This window comes from Durio zibethinus, chromosome 18 (genome assembly GCF_047325235.1).
Source record: "Durio zibethinus cultivar Kanyao isolate XHJ-2024 chromosome 18, ASM4732523v1, whole genome shotgun sequence".
Classification (NCBI taxonomy): Eukaryota; Viridiplantae; Streptophyta; class Magnoliopsida; order Malvales; family Malvaceae; genus Durio; species Durio zibethinus.
The window spans coordinates 2,608,426-2,634,624 of record NC_143179.1 but is presented as its reverse complement, the minus strand read 5'-3'; the positions used below and the strand labels follow the sequence as shown (position 1 = coordinate 2,634,624).

At 30.0% G+C, this 26,199-nt stretch overlaps 3 protein-coding genes across 4 annotated transcripts in view; all 3 read left to right on the top strand.

Annotated features, from left to right (window-relative positions):
- Positions 1–26,199, top strand: part of LOC111298947 (2-dehydro-3-deoxyphosphooctonate aldolase-like) — an 81,955-nt gene that overhangs the window by 52,512 nt on the left and 3,244 nt on the right. The gene's annotated exons all lie outside the window — the stretch shown is intronic.
- Positions 11,164–14,325, top strand: LOC111300254 (putative terpene synthase 6). Of its 2 annotated transcripts, none has more exons than XM_089746794.1 (7): positions 11,164–11,368; positions 11,537–11,813; positions 12,165–12,537; positions 12,624–12,842; positions 13,258–13,396; positions 13,470–13,718; positions 13,833–14,325. In XM_089746794.1, the coding sequence occupies exons 1-7, from the start codon at positions 11,267–11,269 to the stop codon at positions 14,124–14,126; spliced, it is 1,653 nt and encodes a 550-aa protein (XP_089602920.1). In that variant the 5' UTR covers positions 11,164–11,266; the 3' UTR covers positions 14,127–14,325. The 2 variants fall into 2 exon arrangements, with proteins under 2 accessions (XP_089602920.1, XP_022751623.2); XM_022895888.2 differs by having other exon boundaries at positions 11,165–11,368; positions 11,540–11,813.
- Positions 14,875–24,227, top strand: LOC111298946 (2-dehydro-3-deoxyphosphooctonate aldolase). Its single transcript, XM_089746979.1, has 7 exons — positions 14,875–14,965; positions 19,617–19,661; positions 21,033–21,131; positions 21,349–21,396; positions 21,573–21,620; positions 23,196–23,285; positions 23,647–24,227. Exons 1-6 carry the CDS (start codon positions 14,942–14,944, stop codon positions 23,250–23,252), a joined length of 321 nt encoding a protein of 106 aa, XP_089603105.1. The 5' UTR covers positions 14,875–14,941; the 3' UTR covers positions 23,253–23,285; positions 23,647–24,227.

Below are 26,199 nucleotides of genomic sequence, written 5' to 3'. Positions count from 1 at the left end.
TTGACCAGACTGTTAACCAGTCCAATTCAAGTAAAATTTTTTTTAATTATATATATATATTATTTTTGTTATTTTAACTATTATTCTTGATATTATCGCATGTTAAATTGTTTAAATTTATCAAAATAAATTTTTATTATTTTATAATAATAATTAATTAATAATAAAATATAATAAAAGTTTTTGATAATTTTGAATAAACCTTATAAAATAATTGGTAAAAAATTTTTAATTAAATAAAATTAATAAAAAATGAAGGAAAAGGAAATTTTTATCCGTTGAAGAGATTCAAAGGTACTCCGAGTAATGATGCCTATGAAATCTCTATGTGAGAATATTTTTTTTAAAAATACTACCAGTGTATTCGAATATTTATAAAAAATTTTCGATACAATAAAAATTTCTTTTTATTAAAACTAGTAAAATAAAATTAACGTTTATAAAAAAATAAAATAAAGTAATAAAAAAAAGAAAAAAGAAAATTTTACCCAATGATGGAATTTTAAAAGTATTCCGAGTAATGATACTTTACGAAATTTCTAGATGAGAAGATTTTTTAAAATATTAACAATGTATTGGAATATTTATAGAAAATATTCAATATAATAAAAATTTCTTTTTCATTAAAGTTTAAATTAAAAATAAAATATCAAATAAAAAAATTAATAAAATTTTTAAAATAATAATAAAATGCGTGCATTAACATGGTAATATTCTGCATTGCATGCACAACATAAATTTTTTACGAAAAATAAATTTGAGCCTCAAGGATAAGATTCTAAGGTATTCCGAGAAGCGATGCTTCAGAAATCCCTATGTGAGAAAAAGTTCTTCTAATGTTACCAATGTACTAGAATATTTTAAGAATTATTTCAATTAAAAAGTTCTGATTTCTTTTTCTTTTTCTCAAATAAAATTTGAACAAAAAATGAAACAATAAATAAAATAACAAATAAATTTCCAATAAATGAAAAAATCAAGAAAATTATTTTTCAAACATCGAAATAAGATTGTTTTTATCAAAATCAATGGATAACACATAATTAATTGGTACCGTTTTTAAATAAGCATTGTGGGGGTGCTAATCATTCCCCACACGTAACTGACTTCTGAACTCAGACTGTTTTGCAGACTATAAAATTATCTTTTTAATAACTTTTAATTAATTTAAAAATCTTATTAAAAGGATAAATTTTAATAGGTAACCAATCGCACCTAGCCAAAAAAAGATTGGTGGTGACTCCATTATGTTTTTATTTCATTTTCAAATTCGTCGGGCAGACAAAAACTGTTATGACAATATTTAAAAAAAAAGTTTAAAGAATTTTACCCTCTAAAGCATACATTAACATATGTACTCTTTTTCATCGGGATGAAATGCAACAATATTCAACAACTCACAAAAATGAAACGTGAATGTATGCCTAATCGATAGTGCACATGAAACGTAACAAGTTGTATAGTGAGGAATTATGTGTATGCCTGTTTGACGATGTACATCAATTGCAATATTTACAATGATGGGTCATTATATGCAAGATTGGTAGTGCACTTAAAATACAACAACATTTATAATGACGATGCAAACATATTGATTGTACTAAAATTTTAGCATTTTTTTACTCATGTTTAGTGCAATTTCTCTTAATTTTTAGCTTGATCATTGAGAATTTCTGTACATGAAATACAAGTGGCATCCATAAGGACTCTTGGGCAACATGGTCATAATGAACATACCTTAATTACTTGCCCTCGAGATTCCATGCCTAGTACTATAGAGTCAAAACTTTATTGGGAGGAAAATGAGGAGCAAGCATTAGGGAAACATTTGATGAGAGGAGGTCTGATGTGGATTAATGATGATGAAAAGCCTATTATGGTGGAAATGCTAAAAGTTGTAAAACTTGTAGAGGAAGAGCTAGTGCAGCCATAGGACAAGCTAATGGCTTAAAAAGTTGATGATAGTGGTTCATTTAAAGAAGTTAAGACAGAGAAGAACATTCAAGAAAAAGTTGAGCTTAATATTTCACTCATGCCATTTCTTGAGTTCTTTGAATATCGCTTACCTGATTGTGTGAAAAGGTATGAGGTGGATAAATGTGTTGATAATGTGAGCCTATTAGCTAAATCACTTAAACCCTTAGACATATTTCTTCTTGAATCTAGTATCAAGCTTAAGAATGATAAGAAACTCATTAGAAAATAACTTACTTGTCTAGTAGCTTTTCCACTCCTTGATCTTATGCCCGAAACTATAAATACCTTGTTCTTAGAGTCTTTTTTAGATAGACCACTTATGGAGAAAAAAATGAGTGAAAATGATTTTGGAGAAGATGGCTCAATTCCTTACATTAAACTGTAAGAAGGTCTTAGCAATGATCCTAATCAAAAAGAATTTAAACCACATAGTATAACCATGCATTTTTCTTTATGCTTTGAAAATCCATTGGATGATGATTTGGAAATGCATGTGGTTGAAAGCTCACTTTTTTACAACTTTGATAAGCCAAGTGAAAAGGATGAGGATATAATAGAGGAAACCTCAAAAAAAATGTCAAAAGTTGATAATATAGAAGAATTGGATTATGATGATATAAAAGGATTCTCTACTTGTTTAGAAATTTTCCCAACCTCTACTTCTTAACTTGATACCTATGACTTCTCATCCTTTATGCTCACTCGATTTATACCATCCATAGAGAAATTTTTTATTATAAATCTAAAACCTATGTTCTCCATTGCGGTACCCATATCATTGGCACTGAAGCCAACGACCCCTCTATTAGTCCATATTGCAATATGCTTAGAACATTCATAGAGAAGGGATGCATGTCTACCATAGCATACCACATTCACTTAGAGTTTATCATTACATATTTGGTGTTAAAGAAAAGAATGAAATGTGTAGATTTAGGAACAAAGTGTGGTGTAATTCTCTAACACCAATGAAAGTCAAGCTTTTGAATTTAAACAAATTTTGCTTAAAAGGCAGCCTAAGTTTTGCTTTACATGTTGTTTATTTTTTTTCATGTTTGTACATAAATGTTGTTTCTTTTTGTTGACACATTCTTTTATTCTTTCAATTATGTTGCTTAGTTTTTCCTTATTCAATTGTTTATTATTCATTGGTTATCTTTTTTTGTACATATTGATGTAGGTTCTTTGTGTAGTTATTTTTTTTATTTTGTAGCTTAAGTAAGAGCTTGAAGAAAGGTTGTAGTAGTTCAGCCAAAGCTAGATGGGAGATTTAGCCACCATGCCTCCATGATGTTAGGAAATTTTTCTTGTTCATCTTTTATGGTTTATTTCTTTTTGCTTACACATTAAGGACAATGTGTTGTTTAAGTTTAGGGATATAAAAAAATTGCTTAAAATTTTGCAATTTTTTTTTTAATTTTCCTTGAGTTATGCCTTGAAATTAAGCTTGACTTGTTGTAGCTTGAATTATTAGTATGCTTTTGTTTATTAGTTCTTTATTAAGCCAATGATAGGTAGAGACTGAAAATAAATGTAGCTTTATGAAAAGATTGAATATTGTGTGAAATATGAGATGATGCTTAGGTTTAGTGACTTCTTGAGTATAAGTTTTAATTTGTGAGTTAATACTTTGATCATTGAATTACATTTTTTATCTAGTGAATGATTATGTAAGCATGAGAATTTTTTTTCATAGGTCTTTGAGTTGTGTTTAATGTTTTAGCATTTGTTTTAATCATCTTTCAAGGTAAAATCTTAGAGAAGACATGATTAGGAAAATGATATAAGCCACTTTTGGGTTATTTGAGCATTTTCAAGCCAACCTTGATATAATATTTCCATAGTCACTCCATTTAAGCCTAATAAAACATTTTCTTTGTTTTGAAACCACATTATAAGCCCAAGCCTTTGATTTGGTATTTTTTTTTGGTCCCTTGCCCTATATTTATTAGGACATTCATACATCATTTTTAAGCTATGCATTATTTGGGAGGAAGGTTGGAGCTTGAAAAAAATGGAAAAACAAAAAAAAAATTGTAAAAAATGAAAAAAATGAAAAAAAATTCTAGCTAGCTTGAAAAAGAAAAAAGAAAGAAAAAGAAGAGGAAGAACAAAAAAAAAAAAAAATAAAGAGGTGAAAAGCAAAGAAAAAAAGAAAAGAAAAAAAAGTGGGCAAGAATAAAGTTTAAGGGGTGATTCTTTAGGACAATCATAAGCTTATTTCTCTTGAAAGCTCAATGATGAATGATCTTAGACAAAATAATGTTGGTTAAGGTACTTGAGCCTAAAATGTCTTGCACTATACCTTAACCCAAGCCTTACATTATAAGCTTATAAAACTCTTAAATAATCAGGGTTATGCATTTATCTACATTAGTAAATAGAGATATGATGAGCAAACATATGAAATGTAATCATACTTTATTGATCTTTGTTTTTGAATTTTCATATTTTGCATAACATTACTAGATTACATGAAAGGAGTTATGAGAGGTATTGCTTGCTTTTGGGAACCATAATTAGGAATGAGCTTAGCCTAGGTTGATTTTTATATATTAACATATGTTCATGATTTTACTTTAGTTATATCCATTGATCAATTCGTGAGGCATTCATGTTGAATGAAGCATTAAAGTAATTGAGAATTCTTGCTCAATCTTGTTTTGCTTGAGGACGAGTAAAAGCTTGAATTTTGAGGTTTAATTGCACTAAAATTTTAGCATTTTCCTTCTCATTTTTAATGCAATTTCTCACTTTTTTTTAGCTTGATCTTTGAGAATTTTGGCAAAAATACTTCTAAATGCATAATTGTCCCATGTGTAGGAGGAAACATAGAAAATGAGGAATTTCGAAGTATTTCAACTTATTTTCGAGGATTTTTTATGCTAAAAGATAGAAAAGACCAAAACTAGCGTGTTTATGCTACATTGCCTTTTTATGAGAGTTTTCTTAACCCTTTCTTCTATGATTTCTTTAGCTCAATAAAACTTAATAAAATCTTATTTCAAGTCTTAATTTTTATAGTTTCATTCAGAAATGTTATTTTTAGCTTAGTAGTGCATATTTACCTTTGTAGTGTTTTTACAAGTGTTTGAAAAGTGATATATGCACTATTGTAGTTGGAAGCTAACTTAGGACTTTTAATTTTTCAAAAATTTTCCAAGGTTTATAATGCATAATTTATCCATTTAATGACTAGAAATTTGGTAGTAAAATGAATAGGGACTTTGCTAAAATAGGCACCAAAATACTAAAAGCAATTGCAAGTGAGCTGTTGATGCAAACACCATGGGATCAAATGCATATTGGCATCACTCTTAGAGATTCAAAGCAGACCAATTAGAGTTGCTGAGTTGAATGTTTTAAGGCCTCCCATTGGTTATAATTTTGACTTTTTGGAGTTAAAAGATCATGAGAACAAGCCTTAAAAGAAAGGGGAGCTAAATGAACCAAACAAGCAAGCAAATGCTAAGAAAAAAAGAATGAAGAATGGTTTAAATGGCTGGTGGTTACTTAGATATTTTTGTTGCATTTTTATAGGTTGAAGCATTTCCCATTTTCCTATAAATAAGAGAGAGTGGCCAGCCATAAAAGAGCTTTTAGATAGATTTTTAGTTTTAAATTTTTACACTCTATTTTCTTTGCACTTTTATTTTCTTGCCTTCCAAATAAGGCTATTTGGCAACCAATTTGCTTTACTTTCCATGAAAATTTAACTTTCTTACATTGATTTTCAATGTACTTTTAGATTTTCTCAATGAAATTTTAAGAATCTTAGGTTTTTACCTTCAATTTCTAGTGATTTCACATGATCATCACTGCCATTTGGTAGTTTTGGTTTTTGACCTCCATAAAATGTTTTGATCAAATCTTGACGAAATCTAGCTTGTTTTAGCAAAAATTTTTTTCTTAGATTCTAAATCTTTAAATCTGGAAAAAAAATTTGTTAAAATACCATCTATAAAATTCCAAAAAATTTTTCGAAGTTTTGGCTAAACTTGGTTGGCAAATTTGAATCTTGAATGAATGATAGCATATCAAGGGACTTCTTTCCATCTTGGTATTTGGTTTGTATCTCTTGCACTTTATACTTTTAAATTCATGTGTTTACTTGTTAATTCTTATTTAATTGCATTTAATTTAATGTTTTTACATGATGTTTGGATAAATTTCTTTAAAATGGCTCTATTTTTCCATATTTGTACTTGGTTTTAATTTGTAGTTCAATGAGCTGGAATTTCTTTTGCGTGATGCAATTTTTTTGCTGAATCATGTAGCAAACTTGTTGATGTAACTTACCTTAGCTCAGTTCTAGTTTGTTCTTCCTAGAAAATTTTAGATCTAATTTTTACTTTCCTTAATAAATTCCTACTCTAACTTAGTTTCACTTTTTATTTTTCTTTGTTAATTCTTGTAGCACTTTTTAGTTTTTTTTTCTTCAATTTGATCTTTGTTATAGTTCTTTAAATGTTTTTTCAATTTCCAATTCATGTTCAATTGATTTTGCATAATTTAAATCCATATTTCTAGCTTAAAGTTTTGGTTTCTAAATTTGATGATATTTTCAATTTTCAAGTTTTTAGCTTAACTCTTGCTATTTTCTTCATTTAATTGTACTGAAATGTTGTTCTTTTCTTAGTTCACTCATTGCTTTTGCATTGACAATTCTATTTCATATAATTTGCAACACATTAGAATAGAAATTCTTGTTTAGTTGCCCTTCTTTTTAACATTGTATCTTATTTTCAGTTTTTGCATTTTCATTTGTGTTTTGTAGTTTTGTAGTTTTGTTCTTTAATCTTTAATTTAATTTTGTTACCTAGTTAAGCTACTATTTTTTACAATTTATAGTTTGTTTGGTTAATTCCTAAGATTTTTTAAGTAAGCTCTTTTGTTAAAAGTTGAAGTTAGTTAAGGTAGCTTAGTTGATGTTAGTTATTTCAGTTATACTTACTTAGCTCTTGTTTATGTTAAATCTTCTACTTGTCATTTCATTCTTAGCTAAAGTTTACATTTTAATTCATGTTCATGTTGACTTTTGTTTGATTAAGCTAACTTTGGATATGTTGTGGGGATAAAAGGTACTTAGGCTACAAATCTCTTCAATTAATTCTCTTGGAATCGACATCTAGATTTTTTAGCCTCTGTTATTACTTAAATGGCCTATATGCTTGCAGAAATCCCCAATCATGTATTCAAGATCGATGGTGCATATGAAATACAACAACATTTACATTGATCTATGCAACAATGATATATATTCATACAAAATGCAACATATCTACAATGTAGACAACATGTAATCAATTTTTTTTTAAAAAAAAATCATGTTATTTATAAAAACGAAGGATCTCAAATTTAAATCCTTATTTTTGTTGTTTTTATCTTACGCCCTTTTTTTATACCCTTTTTTTAGATTACACTTGCAAAGAATTTTTTTTTAAAATGAAATAGACGTAAAGAAAATAGCTCGTTGCTAATTTTTTTTTTTTTTTTACAATGTAGCATTATTTTGAAACAAACATTGAAAATACTAAAATTGAAAAAGCAAAAAAAAACTTAGATTAAACATTAAAAGGATCATAAGAAAAAAAGCCTTGTAGATGAAAGCAAAATTTTTTCTTTTATTTTCATTTTCATTTTTTTTACATTTTTTTGGTGCAAAAATCAAAAGAAAAAATATATTCCTAAAAAAGAACACTTTGTTTAGTGAAGTAAGAAATTTAATTTCTTCTATGTCTTAGGAAAATTAAAAATTTTGATTTCTAAAAATGTAATATGAAAGTGATAATGCAATGTATAATAATTTTTTTCTCATTTTTAAAAGAAACTTTACACAACCACCAAGAAATTTACAATTAATTCTACAATAAAGACAAGAAAATGCAAACAATTTTCTATTTTATCACTTTATTGACAATCTCTAACAAAGGTACCAAAGGTTCCCTTATATGTCCTAATTTAGGGTATAATATACAAAAATGGTATCATTCTATCTAACATTGATTTTCTAAGGTTCACTATATGCAAGGCTTGAAATTTAATAAAGGTTAAAAGGCTCCTAAATGGATCCTTACTAACATCCATTCTAGACTAGTAAGGCCTCTGATCTTCACCTATAACGGGTTGCCAATAGAAAGATATCAACTTGAGTGGAAGTATTTCGCTGGGCAATGCGGAGGCATTATAACCTCACAAAAGTGTATATACTCTACTTCATCCTAAAAGGACAGATTTGGTAGCCTAGGTATAGAACTCGTGCATGAATGTAAATGTATATTTGTTCAAGGGAACATAACAATTATTAATCGAAATAAAATCAACAATATAAATATTTCATAATTAATAGCAATATAAAAAATAACATAATTAATCATAACAAAAGAACTAAAATTATTATTATTATTATTATTGTTGTTGTTGTTGTTGTTGTTGTTGTTATTTATCATTATGTGATTATCTAAATAAATATTTCATTTGTAAAAGTTGATTTTAAGATTATCCTTACTCTTTGGAAAAATTTCAAAATTGCTTTTTCTTGATAATAAGTAAAGAAAATAAGACTTTTCTAATTTTCTTTAAAATTTTCATTTAAAAGGTTTACTTTTTTTGTTTAAGGGAGGGCATAGCCCCTACAAAAGGGAAAGGGAAAGGAAATTTTGGCTCGAAACGAAGATCTCTATGTCCTCATAAAGCCTCCTTAGTCATTAAACCAAAAGGTGGAGGACATTTAAGAGAATTATTTAAATTAACACTTTTTTATTATTTATTTATATTGAATTATTTAAATAAACCTTTATTTAGAAAAATAACTTTTAGATTATTTCAACTTTTTGGTGAAATCAAAAATTATTTTTTCGTATAATAATTAAAGAAAATTGAACTCTTTCAATCTTTCTAAAAAAATTACATTTCAAATGACTTATTTAAACAATCCATTAATTATAACTAGTTTATTTGAAATTTTTTTATTTTTAGCAAAAAAAATTTAATGAATTATTTCTACACTTAGATGAAATTCAAGAAATATTTCTTACTCATAAAAAAATAAGGAAAAAAAGAACTATTTCAATTTTCCTTAATCATTATTTTTTTAGAATTTAATCATTTTTGGTTTTTTGAAAAAATTATTTGTTTCTTATTTTGCATCTTTATTAAAATTATTATTTATTTATTCCAAAATAATTAATATTTTAAATTAATTTTTTAAAAAATTAAAAGTAAAACCTAAAAAAATAAAAAAATAAAAAATAAAAAGCAAAACTTACAAATATGTTAGGTCAGAGTGCAAGTTGGCACGTAGGTCTATTAACACTAAAACGACGTCATTTTGAACATTTATATAAAGCCTAAATCAAATAATTTTTCACTTTTTTCTTTTCTCTCTTTTCTTCCCTCATAGCTTCTCTCTCTAGAACCCAAAAACCCCTCACTGGCCGCTTTGCAATCCCAATTTTCAGCCTCTTCTTGCCTTGTCGTCATCAGAAACTTCAACTTAGTAGGACTTTCCTAGTTTTAGACCATATTTCCAAATTTTGGTTGTCAAAAGATTTAATTGGTCATCGAAAAAATAAAAAAAAAAAATTTAGATTCCGACAACCTTTAAAAAATTCAAAAAATTTTCAAAACATCTCAAAATGTTCCCTTTGATCTCCTAAATACAATTCCTCAAATAGTTTTCTTAAAAGGAAATCTCAAATGCTCTAGATTCAAGTTTTTGTTTTTGATTTTTTTTTGTGATTTTTTTTGGTGATGATTCTCATTGGAGATGTGGATATTGAATTTTTTTTCTTGTTTTTGCTTGTTTTCATGTGTGATGGGATTTTAACAAAATCGCAATGAGCATTTTTTGTTGATCCCTCTGTATAAATTACTCACTTTATGTGTTGGATTTACAGAGTTTGCATAAGAAATTAAATCCCAAGAAATCTAAGATTAAGGGACGTTTTTCAAAGCTACCAAAGGTTTTGCTGCAAATTTTGACAAAATTTGGTATTGGTAGGTGTGAGCAATGCAAATTAAAGTGGTAGCCGGTTGGATCTTGACTTTAGTTCCATACAAATTCTACCATTTCTACAGTAACTCTTTTTTACCTTTTTTTTTTCTTATTTTGTTGACTTTTCTTTTTTGGTTTTTATAAGATTAATTAATAAAATAATCTATAATTGAATTCAACATGCAATAAATATGATCAAAATATCTAAATGAGTTTAAATTGGATACATTAAAATTACGAATACAATTTGGATTCTATTTCAATTAATTCGAATAAAATTAGGTGTTTATAATTTTAATACTTGATAATTGATAAGTGAATAATAATTGTATATATAATATAATATTTTGATTATTTGTGTTGTGATACCTGAAAAGATAAAGTGTATCCATTAATTATCTGTTGTTGACATTAATATTAATTCTATGAATAACTATTGTCACAATAGAGAGTGCATTTTCAACAATGAACATATTACAAATTTATTTGTGTAACTAAATGCGAGATCAATGGTTGATTGATGGCTTAGTTGCATGCAGTCAAAAAAATGTGTCAAAAAATATTAATGATGAAGTTATTATATAATATTTTCAAAATATAAAATCATGTCAAGTATAATTTTAAATTTTTTAATAATTACAACTAGATAAAAAAAATTTAGTCTAAGTTTTGAGCAAACATTTTATTACAGAAGACACATTCAAAGTACACACCTAAGTTTTGCGATTCGACTTTCCTGACATTTAACTTAATAGTTCTATAATTAACATCACTTGTGGTAAGAGTCAAGAAAACGTTTTTGTTATGAGTATTTTTGGATCTAAAAGGTAATTAGTTATTTTTTTCGTTAAAAACTGTCAATAAATAATTAAAAATATTTTTAATTTTTGAATCGATTTGATATGTTAAATTAACCTAATACGTAAAGAGTGCTATATTAATTAGGCACCACTATTTTACCTCATAAACCCCTCAGATTTTACCTATACAGTTATCTAAATATTATCTATCCATTTTTTTTACTATTCTTACTATCCACTCTTCTTCTGACGTTTTCTAACCGACCTCAACGTCATAGTACAAATCCAGGGAACACTTCTAACCTTTGCCCTTAATGGCTTTTTTTTTTTTTTTTGTGATTTCACGATTTTGACCCCCAGCTCGGAGCTCAACACCAACAGTTACTTTCCCATTTTTGTTTTTGGCTCTATAAATACAGCCAGGGAGCTGGGAAGCCAAGCATAGCAAAAATAAGACTTGTCTGCTTCTTCGCCAATATTCTGGAAAAAAAAAATGTCTTATAAAGAAGAGTGCGATGTTTTCCGTCCAGTGGCAGCATTCTCCAAAAATATTTGGAGAGATAAATTCCCGTCCTTTTCTTCAATGGATGACTCGGTAATCTTTGCATCTCCTCACGTATTGCATATTCTTTGCACTTGCATTATTTTTTCATGTTACTGAAACAGAGTTTCAAGCTTTATGGCTGCTGGCTTGTCTTGAAAAGTTACTTTAAACATAGTTTCAACACCTCAATCAAAGTAATGAACTGTTTTCTTGTCGCAGCAGGTATTTGTTTCTTTAACGAAAGAAATAGACACATTGAAAGAGAAGGTGAAGGATATGTTAATGGCTTCTACAGCTGATCCCATTCAGAATGTCAAATTGGTAGACACACTGCTTCGCCTTGGTGTTTCGTATCACTTTGAGAATGACATTGAAAACCAATTGGAAAGGATTTTCGATTCGCAACGAAATCTTGTGGCTGGAAATGACCATGACTTAAACTCTACTTCAATTGTTTTTCGAGTTTTCAGACAATATGGTTTCAAAATGTCTTGCGGTAAGAACAATGATAAATGGATAATCTAAAATAAATTAGTTATGGACATCGAGGCAAGTGCAGTTACTGCTAGCAACCCATGTAAACTCTTGTTTAAGTTAATCTTATTACTGCTCTCCAACATTTGGCTCAATGAACAACACATAATTTTCATGTTTCAAAAAGTAGAATTCGAATCCTCTATCTTTAAAATTAAAAAAAAAAAAGTTAATCTTAATACTAATTAATTACATTCTTTATTTGATATGTATTTAATTAATTTAAAAGCCACCTCCTCCAATTTATATAAATGGTGCTTATATATTCCATCATAATTCATTACAAAGAAGTGATAATATATATGTGAATCAGGTGTTTTTGACAAGTTCAAGGACAATGATGGTAAGTTCAGAGAAACACTTATCGATGATGTTAGGGGAATGCTAAGCCTGTATGAAGCTGCCTACTTGAGAGTTCATGAAGAGAGCATATTAGAGGAAGCCCTTGCATTCACCAAAGCCAACTTGAAGTCTTTGGCAACGAAGCCAAGCCCTCATCTCGCAAAGCAAATAACATTTGCCCTTGATCAACCATTGAACAAATGCCCTCCAAGACTAGAGGCAAGGACCTATATCTCTTTCTATGAGGAGGAAGAAACCAGAAACGAGACCCTACTTAAGTTTGCAAAACTGGACTTTAATCGAGTTCAAGTACTTCATAAGCAAGAGATAAGCCATATTGCAAGGTACAAAAGAAATTAAGGAACGGATTCCTAGCAAAATTTTGTGGATAGAATTTTCCGTGACTTTCAAGGGAATTTTGATTTTGCAGGTTTTGGGAGGAGTACAACTTTTCATCCGAGCTTTCTTATGCGAGAGAGAGATACGTGGAGGCGTACACATGGATGAATGTTTTGAAGTTTGAACCACACTATTCACGTTGGCGGGTACTTCTTACTAAGACGATGATTCTTATATCAATTCTAGACGACACATTTGACGCCTATGGGACAGCAAAAGAACTTCAATGGTTAACTGATGCATTAAAGAGGTTTATTCTTACCGGCCCTTATCATATGATTTTCCATCTAAGACGTGGTCAATTTCGTTATGTTAAAAAAGGCACATCATTCGCCACAAGTACAAAGAATGCTAGTTTAAGATCACATATCACTTGATTCGCTTCCCAACAAACTCAAGGGTTAATTTGACTAAAAATAATAGAATAGATACTTTTCGAGTGTAATAGAAAGAAATTTTTTTGAAACAAAAAACGTTAAGATGGTTGAACAACATATTTAATATTTTAAGTTTAGTTCTTTTTTTGTTCAAGTTATCTTTTCTAATAAAACTTTATTTGGCTGAGAAAATGTGTCTATACATATTTGTAAGTATGTATGTATGCATGAATGTGTTAATTCACTAAAAATTAAATATATTTATACAAGCAAATGTTTTATTTTCAGATGGGAGATTGGTGCTCTTGATGAGCTGCAAGATTACACTAAAGTTATTTGCAAGGCTGTGCTAGACGTTTTCAATGAAATAGATGAGCAGGCTAAAAAGGAAGGAAGATCCTTTAGTGTTCCTTCTGCACAAGATGCTGTAAGAATCGTCAAACTATCATTTCCCTTAATGAGTATTAATTTTTCATGTTTTAACATGTTTTTCATTTTAGTTCATTGGACTAATAAACAACTACCAAGCTGAGGCGAAATGGTCTAAGGATAGTCATGTACCAACATTCGAAGAGTACATGAGGGTTGCGATGAAGACATCCACTTTTGATCCTTTAATAACAATAGCATTTATAGGAATGGGAACAATCGCAAGGTTAGAGGCATTTGAGTGGCTGGAATCTGAACCAAGAATTATAAAGGCTATAAATATAATCGGCCGTATCATGGATGATATAGCATCACATGAGGTATAATTATATATCTATAGTGACTTAAAAGGAAATGATTTCAAATGAAAATTAAGATTATTAGTTTATAAATATTCTAATGATCATTTGCACATATCCGTCATTCAAAAAAAGTTCGAGCAATTGAGAGAGCATATCCCTTCTAGTGTTGAATGCTACATGAAGCAACAAAACCTGTCAGAGAAGGATGCGTTGGAGGACTTGGAGAAACAGCTTGAGGACGCCTGGAAGGATATAAATGAAGAACGCATGAGACCAACTACAATCCCCCGAGATCTCCTATCACTACCTTTGAACCTAGCTCAAGCATCATATTTGTGTTACAAGCATGGAGATGGATACACACATCCTGATCCATATATGAAAGATAATATTTGTCTCTTGTTCGTTGATCCAATACCCATTTAAAGATGATCCTCTCTTTATGCTTCGCTAGCTATGTTTAATTATTAAGTGGGCTTTTAGTGCTTGTCTTCTAGGTTCATAATTAAGACTTAACAATAAGAACCAGATGGTCTCTGGTGATGGTTTCTCATATTATGTACTCTATGTCAATCTTATGTTATTTTAAGGTGAGCTATGAAATAAAATAAACTTGTGGTTTGTCATCTATATATTTTCATAATTAACAAATGGAATTGGTAACATAAAGCAAACTTCCTGGTTATGATTTTTGGTTAAGTCTTTGCTACACAGAAAATACTTAGAAGGAAACAAGATCGATACTTTAAATGTTTTTAAAATATATTAATTATTAATGAATTAATTCAAACCTAAATATTTATTATGGTTTTTTATTGTGGCCATAATGGTCCACAAATTGTGGCCATCAAATGGTTGTCCAATAAAGTTAGGACCTGTGAAAAGTGAAAAGCAATGGGACTTGAGCTTTTTTATTAAAGATTTAACATTTGCTTCTATATTTGCTTTTTGGGAGTATTGAACACAGGATGGGAATGAGGTTCGTCAGCTGGAGTTGTTTACTTAAACCAGATAAAGCCTTTGTCTTTTATTTTTCCTTTTGCATTCTAATATTGTATATCAACCCTTGTTTTGGTGTATTGAAATTTAACTGTAATTCAAGCCTAAGATCAACCCTAATGAATATTCAAATTGAACTTATGGATGCCTTAGCTATTTTTGCTTATCCCTTTTGATTGATCTTACAGAATTGGTTTTGATTTACAGATGATTTGATTGTTTATCCACGTAATTTGGAGTGGATGAGGGAAGCAAATTGTCCTGTTGTAAGCAAATAGTTTATGTTGTGTAATTTCTACACTTTCTGATGTTTCTTTTCCCTTGAAAATATTTAAATCATGCACTCATACACTTAGGGGTAGCCCTTATCATGTCCTTTAATCACTAGAGCTAGGCCTGGTTGACTATAGTCTATGAGTTTTGCTTCAGATTTTGTTCGGTGATAATCTGCCAAGATACTTTCACTGTAAATGAAAAAAAAAATCTTTGCTAAAATTGTGGGAAAATACTTATTTACAGCTGATTGTAATCTTGTAATCTATATATTTATATTTGTATCTCTAGAATTAAGTATTTGTATCCCTAAAATTAGGATAGACAATCCCTCAATTATAGGATTAGTTTTTTAAAAAGATTTAGTTTCCTAGTTTAACCCCTAATTAGTTGTATATAAACTTAAGATTCTTGTATAATTTTGAATAAACAATTTTTCAACATACATTCAGTTTTCACACTGATTTATTTTTTAGTTTTTTCACATAGTATCAGAGCTTTAGGCTCTTCTTGAGAAGCAAAATTTTCAGCTTTCATTGCCGAATCCTGTTTAGGCTTTCATTGCCGAACCCTTTCAAATAAAGATATCACTACCACCTAATTTGAGGAAATGTTAATTGAAAAAATCACTGAAGTACTACAGATGTCTCAGAAAAAGGAGAGTTCGACAGGGAAGAGATTGAAAAGTTGAGAAACTTATTGAAAATCTTTGAAAAGCCTACTGTGGTATGTTTTCTAGGTAAGGTTTCTAGTTCAGGTAAAGCTTTCGGTTTTTATGGATTAAATATCTCGGCTAAGCCTATTACGAGTTCTTGGATCATTGACTCAGGAGCCACAGACTACATGACACATTCCTCACAAAAGTTTAGTACATATAACCTGTATCCTAGTAATAAGAAAATTGTTGTTGCAAATGATTTACTTACTACAATGGCAGGATTAGGAGATGTTCAAGTTAATCTCTCGTTTGTTCTCAAAAATGTTCTTCATGTTCCTGGATTGTCTACTAATCTGATATCTATACAAAAACTTACTAGAGATATGAATTGCAAAGTAATTTTTTATCCCTTTTATTGTGAATTTCATGACCAAAATTCGGGGAAGATGATTGGACTTACTAAGGAGAAGGATGGACTATACTATCTTGAGACATCAAATAACACAAGTAGTATCAAGAATAGTTTACCTTTGTCATTTCTTTCTGAAAAATCTTCCAATAAAGACAAAATCTGGCTTTATCATTTTCGTCTTGGACATCATTTTTTTGGAACCTTAAGAAACATGTTTCCTTCTTTGTTCAAAGGATTAAATATCGAAGATTTTCATTGTGATGTTTGTGAACTTGTAAAACGTAGACGTGTGTCTTTTTCAATCAATAACAAAAGAAGTTTTACTCATTTTTACTTGATTCATAGTAACATTTGGGGTCCCTCTACTATTCCTAATATTTTTGATGCGTGATGGTTTGTTTCATTCATAAATGATTGTACTAGGGTCTTTTGGGTTTTTTTACTTAAATCTAAATCAGATGTGAGTAGTGTGTTTTTAAGCTTCCAAAACATGATCCAAAATCAATTTGGAATGAGAATCAAGAGATTTAGGTCTGATAATGCAAGAGACTACTTCAACTAGAGTCTATCTACTTATTTTTAAAAAGAGAGGATTATCCATGAGTCATCTTGTATTAATACTCCACAGAAGAATGGAGTGGCAGAGAGAAAAAATAATCATTTACTAGCCACAACCCGAGCCTTTCTTTTTCAAGCAAATATACTTAAATTTTACTGGGAGAAGTTGTTTTTATTGCCACACATATTATAAATAGGTTACCTTCAAGGGTTTTGGGATTTAAAACTTCTATGGAACTACTTTCACAATTTTATCCCAACCTCAATACCACAAACAATCTCACACCTAAGATATTTGGTTGTACATCATTTGTTCATATTCACAGTCATAACAGGGGAAAGTTGGATCCAAGAGCGATTAAGTGTATTTTTGTGGGGTATTCTTCAACTCAAAGAGGATATAAGTGCTATCATCCTCATACCAAAAAAATTTATGTGTATGTAGATGTCACTTTTAAAGAAAATAAATCATTTTTTACTCAACCTTATCTTCAGGGGGAGACTTCATTCATGAAAAATAAGGATAAAGACTTCTTTTTACTTGATTTGCCCCCTTCTTCAATATTTACACCCATTAATTCTTTTGAGTCGAAACCTGTTTCTGCTGAGCCCAAATCAAACACTGAATTTGAGTCTGAACCCATTCCAAATACGGAAGATGTGACAAAGGATAATATTGTTCTTGATTTTATGAAAGAATTACAGGTGTACTCGAGAAAGAAAGTTTCAAATCCTGAACTAGTGCCAGTCTAAGAACCTGATCCTAACTCTGGAAATGAGGTAACTACAGTTTTTGACTTTGTTTCTCAAAATGAGCATGAATCTCCTAAAATTATAATTAGTGATTATGATCTGCCTATTGCCATTAGGAAAGGAACTAGAGAATGTACCAAACATCCACTATACCCAATCTTTAATTTTGTGTCATTTGAAAAATTCTCACCATCCCACAAAAATTTTCTTGTGAGCTTAAACACTATTTCTATTCCAACTACATTATTCGAGGCATTATCTAATGAGAAATAGAGGCAAGCCATGAAAATAGAAATGAAGGCCTTAGAGAAAAATCAGACATGGGAACTAATAGAGTAGCCTAAAGGAAAAAATCCAGTGGGATGTAAATAGGTTTTCACTGTAAAATACAAGGTAGATGATACTGTTGAAAGGTATAAAACCAGGTTAGTGGCTAAGGGCTACACTCAAACCTATGGAGTGGATTACCAAGAAACCTTTGCTCCAGTTGCCAAGATGAATACGGTTAGAATTTTTTTATCATTGGCTGCAAATTACAATTGGCAGCTTCAACAATTTGATGTAAAGAATGCTTTTCTACATGGTGATTTGGAAGAAGAAATATATATGAAGGTTCCACCGGGATTTAGAAGTCATCTAGAAGCAAAGAAAGTATACAGACTGAAAAAAGCTTTATATGGCCTTAAACAGTCTCCTAGAGCTTGGTTCTGGAGATTTGCCAAAGTGATGCTAGCAATGAGATATAAACAGAGTCAAGGAGATCACATATTGTTTATCAAGCATTCTGATTCAGAGAGAGTCACAGTTCTATTAGTGTATGTTGATAATATAATTGTAACTGGAGATGATGAAAAAGAGAGAGAATCCCTAAAACAGTGTTTGACTAGAGAATTTGAGATAAAAGAGCTAGGGAGATTGAAGTACTTCCTAAGAATTGAAGTAGCTCACTCACGGTATGATATTTTCATCTCACAACAGAAATATGTGATGGATCTTCTGAAGAAAACTGGGAAGCTTGTATGTAAACCTGCAAATATCCCTATAGATCCTAATCATAACATTGGAGAAGTTAATGAAGATGCTGCTATAAATAGAGAGATGTACCAAAGATTAGTTAAAAAACTCATTTATCTCTCACATACTAGACCTGATATAGCATATGCTGTGAGTATGGTAAGTGAATTTATGCATAGTCCTAAAGAAGTGCACCTATAGACTGTCTACCGTATATTGCATTATTTGAAGGCCAATCCTGGAAGAGGTATCTTATTCAAAAAAAATTCAAGGTTAGTTCTAGAAGCATATACAGATGCTGATTATGTAGGTTCAGTAACTGATAGAAGATCTACCTCAAGTTATTGCACTTTTTTAGGTGGTAATCTTGTGACTTGGAGGAGTAAAAAATAGAAAGTGGTGGCAAGATCAAGTGCTGAAGCAGAGTTCAGAGCAATGGCTCAAGGAATTTATGAACTACTTTGGTTAAAGATTATCCTAGAAGATTTGAAGATCAAGTGGGATGGACCAATGAGACTCTACTGTGATAACAAGTCTGCAATAAGCGTTGCACATAATCTTGTGCAACATGATAGAACAAAACACATTGAAGTAGACCGGCATTTCATAAAGGAGAAACTAAACATTGGGTTGATTTGTACACCTTATGTATCAACCAATGGTCAACTTGCAGATGTGTTGACTAAAGGTCTCGGTAGTGCAACATCTCAAGAAATTATTTCCAAGCTGGGAATGGAAAACACCTATTCACTAGCTTAAGGGGGAGTGTGGGAAAACACCTATTTGCAGCTGGTTGTAATCTTGTAATCTGTATATTTATATTTGTATCTCTAGAATTAAGTATTTGTATCTCTAAAATTAGGATAGACAATCCTTCAATTATACGATTAGTTTTTTAGGAAGATTTAGTTTCTTATTTTAACCCCTAGTTAGTTGTATATAAACCTAAGATTTTTGTATAATTCTTAATAAGTAATTTTCCAACATACATTCAATTTTCACATTGATTTATTTTTTAGTTTTTCCACAAAAATATTCCAGATAACATTAATTTTTTTTTTTTTTGCATATGCCTTTCAATTACTGTTTGTCTCTCCTATGTTTATGAATGAAGAGACATTCTGCAAATGAAAAGTGATTATTTGCATAATGACTTTTTGTTCCTTTGTGTATAACTTGAACAATTTGTGCTCCATTTGCCTGCCATTACCTGGTGGACTTCACATCTGATTCAAGTATTTCACTCCAGGTTGCAGATGTCACACATTCGTTGCAACAGCCAGCTGGAAGAAAGGTGGGTATAACTTTGCATTTGACTTTTTATTTTCCAAAACTAGAATGTGCTAGAGTGCTCCCTTGTTATGGTTATGGATAGTTTTACCGGTTAACCAATATTCTGATATTTTATATGTTCTTTTAATCTGAATTGTTCAAGAAGTTGGAAAGGACCTGTCAATCTGTCACTGCTTTTGAATTGGGATAGTTGACTAACATTATTATTGTTATTGTAAGGACACTCTTCATGGGATAGGCCAAGGTAGATATAATTTTAATTGAAAGGTCTTTGAGCTTAAATCTGCATGCTTCACATTCATTATCATATTTGCTCTTCATTTATTAATATTTGTTTTTCGGAGGGATGGTTGATAGAAACAGTTGGAACTACTCATTTTTGAATTTTGATGCTCCGAGAGCTGTTTCATACATTCAAGGTCTAGCATATTTGAGCTAAGGGTTAGTTAATTTTAGGGATAAAGTTAAATTTTTCTATTATATTGTTGGTCAATATTAAAAATTTTCCATTATACTTAAATTTCGTTCAATTTGCCACTATTACTTTCAATTTTATTGAATTTTGTCATTGTACTTCCAATTTTGTTGATTATTGGACAAAAAGTAATGGAATCAGAATATTTTACAAAATATGTTGTTAATACAAATAACAAATTTTATCTTCGTAGTTTCAATTTCATTAATTTTTGGACAAAAAATAATAAAATTTGAAATTTTCACATTATACTTTGTTAATAAAAATGAAAATTTTCTAGCATTTTCATGACCAAAAATCAACAAAATTGAAAGTACAAAGGCAAAATTCAACTAAATTGAAAATACAGTGGCAAAAATCATTGAAGTTGAAGTGCAGTGAAAATTCAATATTGATCTATAGTAAAATTCACCTTTAGCCCTTAATTTTACTAAAAAAAGATAATATGGATGCAAAGCATCGTTAGCTGTCTTTTGCTTTCTAGTTTTTATTCTTTTGCCCTATCTTGGACCGAAGGGAAGGTTAGTGCTAACACAAACTCACTTAATGGCATTAATGGAGAAAGCTCCAAAAATTGCAGTAATTCTTCCTATATGTTTTGCATTTCATTGTTGGTAATTCTGTCCATTTGATTTTGTGTTATCAAGTATTGATCAGAAATATTTGTAATATATTAGGTAGAGGATTGACATATCTATGGCAGCTAAGGATTGACATATCATGGCAGCTATTCTTTCTATGCCTCTTTCTCTGCTAAATACTTTTGCTTGCTATTGTTATTGTTCTTTACGAATATAGGTTTCTTGATCCTAGTTTGTTTCCCTTTTTGTTTCTTAGTTCATATTGCTTTTGAGTTTTATTTTCTATAAATAGTTAAATCGCTGCTTTGTTATATAGTTGGATGGTGGAGGTGTGGCCAGTGGAGGCCTTCGTGAGCTGATACCATGCATCGCAAGGACTGCAGTTGCTGTTGGAGTGGATGGAATTTTCATGGAGGTATATTTTGCTTGATTGCCTGCTGGAAATGTGTAATGTAAAGTATTTAAGAGCTTATAACTGGAGTTCTGGGTTGGCTTTTGCTCAAATTACAATAAACAGGCATTGCCTTTTACTTTGATTATTGAATTGCATGTCTGAAGAATAAATTCTCATATAATTTCCATATTGATTTTATTTTAGTTTGGACATCTAAAAGTTTCTCTTTGATATTTAGGTGCATGATAATCCTCTGAATGCTCTGGTTGATGGTCCAACTCAATGGGTGAGTTGAATTTATAGTTTACACTTGCTTAATACAAGCACACATTTGCTTAATACAAGCACACATTGTGTCTTTAGGTCCTCAGAGGGTGGATTCATGTAGACAAGTTTTATTATCAGACCATATTACCAAGCTGTAAACTTATCAAAATATGTTTTGCTTGTTACTGGAGATAGCCACTGCGCCATTTGGAGGAACTTCTGGAAGAGCTAATTGCCATAGCTGTAAGTTCTTTTCCCATCCTTGATGTGAATGGTTGTGTTATAGTGTTTCCAGTTGCTGCATGGTAAATAAGCAATTACATGTATATGTAGATGGGATGCTGTCAAATTATTTCAATCTCCCAGACATGTCTAAGCATACATCTATTCTTGGAACTTTCTGTTTCACTATCCCCTCTTTTCCTGAGGACCTAAAGAAAAGGAAAAGATATTTTTATGATACTACAATTTGTCTGTTCAAATATTAATACTGTTATTGATACTGAACATTAATATCAATACAGACAATGTGTAGAAAGGTTTTCTTTCTTTTTTTTTTTTTTAAAAATTCAGATCAGTGATTAAGGCAGTGGGTTTTCTTTTGTGAGATTTTAAGCCTCAGCCTACAAGATATTTGAGGAAACTGAAAAGAAGTGAATGTCTGAGTCTTGGTCCAGGTAACGAAGGGTAATAATGGCCAAAGATAGGTTAGTGAGTTCACACGGGAACTGAAAAATTGGTTTTTTTATTATGACAAAGGGAGTACAAGGAGGAGGAAAAAAAAGATAACTTGGAAAGGTAGGGATATATTGTAGTTGTTGGTATCTTAAACTGTTATTGAATGTTAGAGAGGCTGAATGGGCCTGTTGGAAGATCTGTCAAAAACTACCTCAAGGGGTGGAAAGCCAATTTGATTTGATTTGGCTTGGTCTGCTTGGAGAGGTTTGCTGTAATATGTTGATGAGAAAATTAGAAGATTAAGAAGGTGCTTGGCCTAGCTTATTGAAGAGTTTATCTATTGCAAAAGCAGAAGCTAGGTGTTTGGCTCTCAAAATTTTAAGAATTTTAGTTTATGTGGAAAACATATTTGAGCTTTTAGGCGAAGCTATAAATCAAAGCTTTTTCACTAAGTGATAATTTTAATTGCAAGTCTTAAATGAAACTTTTTAAATTCTCACTTTACTTTTCAATAGTTTACAAAATTATAAAGAGGATTATTATTTCACATTATTTTTTATTTTGTCCATTTTTCTATTGAATTTATTTATTTTATTATAATTAACAAAATATATCTTTATTTTATTTATTTAAAAAACTTGTGATTTAATTTAATAAAATTGATTATTTATTTTCTATTAAATATTTATTAAATATATACAAAAATATTACCAAATAGTTTTTTCAACATTTTACAGCATTTATGTATTAATTTTAATAAACACTATTTTAGCTTCTCTTTACAGGACTTTTAGAGAAGCTTTACTCCAGTAGCACTTCTCATAGAAGCTTCAGCCTAGCCAAACATGCACTAATCCTTTCTTGCAATTTTGTGGATTATGTGGAGGAAGAGTTATAGGAGGCCTTTGAAGGGCTCCTGGATAGTTGGTTTTATAGTGTCACTTCATATTTTTTATTCAAAAGGCAGCAATTCTTGATATATTGGATACCTATGATTTTCTTCATTTATTGCTTAGTAATAATAACTGGCATTGTGCTTCGGTTGGAAACCCCTTGGTGCCTTTTAGTGCATCATTTTCTTAATTTATGAAATAAGTAGGAATGTTGGTATTAATCATTTCTTCAATTGATGTTTTCCAGAGGGTAAGCAAAGGGAAGCTACACTTCAACATTGATCTCACACCATATTCTGATTAGGAAGATGTCAAGAGTTCTATAAGTGAGTAGCAGGTAATTATCATTTCAGTCATGGCATTATTAATGTTGAACTAGCGGTTTTATGTCATTACAAAGAACAAAGTAGATGTCTCTTGGCAGTAACTCCACATGCTATGCTATTCTGTTGTTTGATAATGTCTTTTAGCTAAAGGCAAAGATTAGGACTCAACATATATTCCAATTTAGTCTTAGGATGTAAGTCATAATTTGCTTATACAAGTAAGTACTTGACGTCCCACTTTGTTGTAATAATAACATTTAGTACTCTTGCTATGTAATTGACACATTATTTCTGACTTTAGAATCACAATTAAACACAAACGAAGAAGAAAAAACACTGTTCTCCTTTCTTTTTGTTCTCTCTCTTATGTAGGCACATGAGGAGCTTCTGAGTTTGCACAATTCCCTTCACTGACAAAGAGAAGTTAAAAGCAATAGAAACTAGGCGTGCTTTGTGTTACTTAGAATTTAGAAGTTCCTTCTGCACAAAATGAAAAGGGAAAATAGGTTCGAAAGGAATCTGAAGCATGCAATCTCCTCTTTATCAATGAAAGATCAGAAGGCTCCTTCACCTGATTTTCTCTATTTTGATTTTTCCTTGTTCTTGGATCCTTGTCTCTTCCCTGCTTCACTTCACCACTGTGCATGGCCAGTCTCTGTTACCAGAACACTGTTGATGTCTCTTTGTTTTATCTTTTTTCTTTTGTTCTCATCTCTTTAATCTTTTCTCATCTTTCTCCCACGGGCCACAACACTCAATTTTGGAGATTGAAAAAGGTAAGGAAAATACTATTTGCGTGTCCAAATCTTTTTTCCCTCGTGATGCAAATCTACTTATTTTCTTTCCTTCCTACAATTCTTAATCTTTTTCTTTCGTTCTTTTTTTTTTTTTTAATCTTTTATACCAAATAGTATACACGAGGGAAAAATTATTTTACTTCGGCTATTTTCTTCAATTAGAATTTGGATACATAATTGTTTTATTTGTAGTAGGGAACAAATAAATTAAAGTTTTCCAAAGAGAAAGATAAACAAAAAGGATGGATAGTGAGAGGGAGGGAGGGAGTAGTGTAATTTAGTTTTTAAAAGATTATGATTAATACTTTGTAAAAGTGATTTAGTTCAAAAAGAAAAAGTAAATTTATCAGTTACATTTTCTATTTTTAATGTAAATACTTTTAAACATAAATGAGTGACTGACTTAAAAATTAACCGATTATTTGTCACTTAAATATTAATTTGTTAATATTTCAAAAGAAAATTATGGATACCCTAGCAACTTCAAGTCGAAATTGAAAATCGAGATAATGTCGTAAGCATGATAATGTCATAAGCACGTAGGAGCAAATCATTTATAATAATTATATTATAATTAATCAATTAAAATTTAAAATTATATAAAATTTATTAAAATATTATTAAGAGTAATTAAATAATTAAAACATTATATTAGAAAGAATTGTAGTTGAAAAATGTTGTCATATCTCAATGTTCGGGTAAGAATAAAGATTTTTTATATAAAAAAATCTGTTACGATATAAAAAAAAAAAAAAACACCTTATAAATAAAACTGCTTATGAAAGCCTTAGGGAGCCGTTTTTTTAAAAGATTGTAGCAAAATTTAAATAGAAACCATTGCAAATGAATTATCATTATGCGCTCCTTTTCTACTTTTAAAAGTGTTGGATCTAGTTTGAAACACTCAACACGTTGGCCGGAAGAGCAGCGAATGCAATCCTTTATAGATATTACCGTCAGATTCATATCAAAGTCGCAGAGGATCGGCCAAGAATGATGTATATTATAGGCTAAAAGAATAAAAAAAATTTCAAAATTTTATTATTTTATTTAAATAAATTTTTATATTTTTATCGTATTTAAATAAGTTTTTAATATTTATTTTATATTCAAATAAAAATTTTATCTTTTAATTTATATTCAAATATGATTTAATAAGATAAGTATAAACATAAATTAATATTTTGTTGGAAACAAGAATTTATTTAAATATAAATTAAAAAATAAAAATTTATTTTAACCTATATTGTATCAAAACTACTTAGGCAAAGATGATCTGGCAAAGGGGGGCAATTAATTAGAATTTGGCAAGTGGCAGAATAAAGACACGTCAACCGCTACGAATTTGTTGACAGCTGGGCAAATGACGGGACAATTTTTTCGTAGTAAGATAACAAATCCAGCTGCCAATTCTGCCAAATTAGCGCCTAATTCGACGAATAAGAAGGCTCCATTTGGCAAAAGAGCATGAATGACTGTTTCGGATAAGTTTATCACTAACTATAAACCACCATTCGACCAGGAACTGCCAAACTAGTTGTTGATTTTGTGGAAACGGCTCTCTGGCTAGCTGTTGCTTGGGCCAAGTCGAAGGAGGAAATTCCTAAAACGAGGAAGCTCCCGTGTGTGTGTGTGGCCTTGTGGTTCAATCTTAATTCGGATTTCACATCCGCTGGGCACTGGCTCTGAGTATTTTCTATGTTATATGAGATTCCAAGCCTTTCAAAATCACTTCTTAAGATTTACAAATGGTGTTGTATCCTGTCTGCAGTAGAAAAGAAAATGCATTAAATTATGAAGATTTGTTTTATTTACATAAAAAGTTACTTAATTTCTAATTAATTTCAGTCTTTCACAAAAAAATCACATCTAATGACTTTTAATAACATTATATAAGAAACATTCATATCTATATCGTAAAATAGATCCGTTTGAGAGATAGTTGGCACATTTGATTGAAGTACTTTAAATGGGTTGTGAGGGTTTGTTAATAAATTAATAAATTAATAATAAAATAATGATGGGAATTGCCTCTTATGAGTTTTATATTGAAATTTGATTTTTTTTTTGGAGCTTTCATATGTGGCATTTTTTCTTAAAGATTGATAATGATTGTTGAATTAAAAAA